Genomic DNA, 3,587 nt, shown 5'->3' on the forward strand with positions numbered 1-3,587 from the left:
AAGAAACAAATCAGGCTCTGTCATTCTATGCACATCAGTGTTAATCACTAACTAAACTATTTCAAATAATTTCTGTGATTTTGATGTCTCTGCTGAATCTCTTGCTCGTGTCACACATCATCACCTCACTAACGAGGCTGCTGGCATTACGAGCCGTCAGATACGCCGGCGTCAGATCCACCTCCAGCAGAACCTTCCCTCTCATCTGGCTCTCGTACTCCTTACGATACTCCTTCTGTGAGCAGATACACACGTTCAGCACACAGCTGCGTCACACACAAACACACACACACACACAGGCACACACAAACACACACACACGCACACACACACAAACAAACAGGCACACACACACACACACACACACACACACACAAACTCACTCACTCACACACACACACACACACACACACACGTCTGGTTTGCTATCCTTGTGGGGACTCTCCATAGGCGTAATGGTTTTTATACTGAACAGACCGTATATTCTATTGCCCTACACCAACCCTACCCCTAAACCTACCCCTCACAGGAGACTTTGTGCTATTTCAGATTTTCAAAAAACTTAATTCTGTATGATTTATAAGCTTTTGTACCTGTGGGGACCACAATTTAGATTCCCACCATGACACGAGTCCCCATGAGTCTGTGTGTAGTCAGGTTTAAGTCCCCATCAGGATATATAAACCAGTACACACACATACACACACAAACTCACACACACACACGCTCACAATATCACACACTGACACACTGATACTCACACACACACACACACAAACGCACACATGCTCACAATATCACACACTGACACACTGATACTCACACACACACAAACGCACTCACTCCCACACACACACACACACACAAACGCTCACACACTGATACTCACACACACACACACACACAAATACACACTCACACACAAACGCTCACACACTGATACTCACACACACACACACACACAAATACACACTCACACACAAACGCTCACACACTGATACTCACACACACACACACACACAAATACACACTCACACACAAACGCTCACACACTGATACTCACACACACACACACACACACACACTGATACTCACACACACACACACACACACATCACCTCGCTCTGCATCTTCTGCGCTTCCTTTGACACTTTATATGTCTGTGTGTCCACAAACTCCATCTGCGACTTCCCCCGGTTCTTCTCGTATTCCTCTTTATATTTCCACTGCAAACACAGATCGTCCTGATGATCATCACAGACAGTGGCGTGCACGGGGGGGCGGGGGGGTGCTAAATTGCCCTTTCGGTCTGATCTAGTCCCCACTTCTAACGGCACTCGTCCCCTGCCCCACGCCACGCCACTGATCACAGATGTTCATAAACACTCCTCATTAATAACATCTTGCTTCATATTTCACATTCACTCCAGGGTTATTATAGTTCACTAAAACTAGAACCATAAAAAACATGTCATGTGAAAAACTTTTTTTATTTTAGTTAAAGTTTATTCTATTTCAACTTAAACTAAAAGAAACTGAAACATTTTACATTGGTCTAGGCTTTTTTGCATCATTGATACACTATTTTCATATTTAATACTGTAAAGTTGCTTTGACACAATCTGTATAGTTAAAAGTGCTATATAAATAAAGGTGACTTGACTTGCCTTTACAAGAATCTCAGTGACACTAAATGAAGACTGACCTGACTGTGCAGCACAGCGTTCTCCTTATGGTGGCGCTGTTCAGCCGTGTCCAGAGCGAGGAGGTACTGTCCCTTAGACTCCTCATACTTCTTCCTGTACTCCACCTGACGGACATATACATAATACTGTGAACGAATGATGCTTCAAAATGAATCTCAACACAAACTAATCATCACAGCTGATGCAGAATGTAACAGAATCATCAGACGAGTGAATCAGAGTCTGTACGTTGCTCTGTAGTTTGCTGGCGTGGAGCGCGTGACCCAGATGAAGCAGGTTGGGTAAATCAGTGACGGCCTGCAGCTTCTTCTGACTGTACTTCACCTGTGACACACACACACACACACACACACACACACACACGTGTGATGAACACATGCTCACACTCCTCATACACCATAATGACTCAACAAAGGAAAATCTCCTCAAACGGCTGTGAAAGTGTTTCCATGGACACCAGTGCAGTCTGGCAGGAATCAGACGCATCTTTAGAGGAGCAAAACAACATGAGCTGAATGAAGAGAACAGATCATCCTGGACAGCCATTCAGCGTGAGCGTGTGTGAGTGAGTGTGAGTGCGTGTGTGTGTGTGTGAGTGCGTGTGTGCGCGCGAGTGAGTGTGTGTGTGTGTGTGTGTGTGTGTGTGTGCGAGTGAGTGTGTGTGTGTGTGTGTGTGTGTGTGTGTGTGTGAGTGTGAGTCACCTGACTGGCCAGAGCTGACGCGGCCTGTGTTTGTCTGAAGCTCACACACTCGCTGGGGTTGTACTGCGGCTTCTGTTCTCTCAGATTCTTCTCAAACTTCTGCTTGTAGTTGACCTGCAGAAACAGAGACAATCTGAGACCAGTGAGGAGAGAATGGCTTTAACACGTGCATCAGTGAACAACCTGAAGACAGATCATGTGACGCGTCTCGTACCTGACTGGCCAGTCGCGTGGCCTCTTTGGCGTGTTGTATGTCGGGTCGCTCCAGCAGCGCTCGCTGGTCAAACGTGTCTGCTTTACTCCTGTAGGCCACCTGTGAGGACGCCACACATTATTCCTGAGCACACGCGTGTCACACAAACACCTGTATGAGGAGCAGCACTCACGTCACTGGCGAGTTTACTGGCGTGTGTGGCGTTCCGGATGTCAGGTCTGTCCGTCACCTCGCTGAATTTATGAAGCTCCTCCTTCCCTCGGCGATACGCCACCTTCAGCAACACATTGCTGAGAGTCAGAGCAGCTCAAAACAAATGTGTTTAGCTGAACGCAAAACGCTCATGACAGTGTGTGACGCTAATAAAAGATTGATGAGAGCAGGACCTCACTGAGCATCATTCAGAGGACTAATTTGACTAAACCTAATAAAACCTCCTTTTGGGGACATTTTTTTTCTATTGTAAAAATGTGAGTGTGTGTGTGTGCTCTTACATTGCTCTGGTGTTTGTTGACCTGTATGGCGTGTGTGACGTCAGGCAGATCCTTCATCTGTGAGTAGTTTGATTTGCCTTTCTCTGAGTTAAACTTCTCTTTGTAGAGTTTCTACAAAGAAAGAATATTGATTACACACACAACATTATAACACACACACACACACACACACACACTCATATACACACACACACACTCATATACACACACACACGCTCATACACACACACACACACACACACACACACTCATATACACACACACTCATATACACACACACACACATGCTCATATACACACACATACTCATACACACACATGGACTCTCTCTTTTCTAGCATTTTAAATACAGTTGCTCCTTTACGCTTAAGGAAGATTAAGGAAAACAGTCTGACACCGTGGTATAATGAGCACACTCGCACCCTAAAGAGAGCAGCCCGGAAAATGGAAAGCGCAGCTGGAGGAAAACAG

At 45.7% G+C, this 3,587-nt stretch overlaps 1 protein-coding gene across 1 annotated transcript in view; it reads right to left on the minus strand.

The window, feature by feature from the left end:
- LOC107574249 (nebulette-like) overlaps positions 1 to 3,587 on the minus strand; it is a 33,087-nt gene that overhangs the window by 7,332 nt on the left and 22,168 nt on the right. Inside the window, exons 24-31 of the mRNA XM_016260699.1 lie at positions 3,117 to 3,227; positions 2,795 to 2,896; positions 2,623 to 2,721; positions 2,409 to 2,522; positions 1,935 to 2,030; positions 1,706 to 1,810; positions 1,119 to 1,226; positions 125 to 235 (exon numbers count right to left, since the gene is read on the minus strand). Coding sequence (XP_016116185.1) covers positions 125 to 235; positions 1,119 to 1,226; positions 1,706 to 1,810; positions 1,935 to 2,030; positions 2,409 to 2,522; positions 2,623 to 2,721; positions 2,795 to 2,896; positions 3,117 to 3,227 — 846 coding nt within the window. The remainder of the gene's footprint in view (positions 1 to 124; positions 236 to 1,118; positions 1,227 to 1,705; positions 1,811 to 1,934; positions 2,031 to 2,408; positions 2,523 to 2,622; positions 2,722 to 2,794; positions 2,897 to 3,116; positions 3,228 to 3,587) is intronic.

The sequence above is a fragment of the Sinocyclocheilus grahami genome, unplaced genomic scaffold (genome assembly GCF_001515645.1).
Source record: "Sinocyclocheilus grahami isolate Dianchi unplaced genomic scaffold, SAMN03320097.WGS_v1.1 scaffold2161.1, whole genome shotgun sequence".
In the NCBI taxonomy this organism is placed as follows: domain Eukaryota; kingdom Metazoa; phylum Chordata; class Actinopteri; order Cypriniformes; family Cyprinidae; genus Sinocyclocheilus; species Sinocyclocheilus grahami.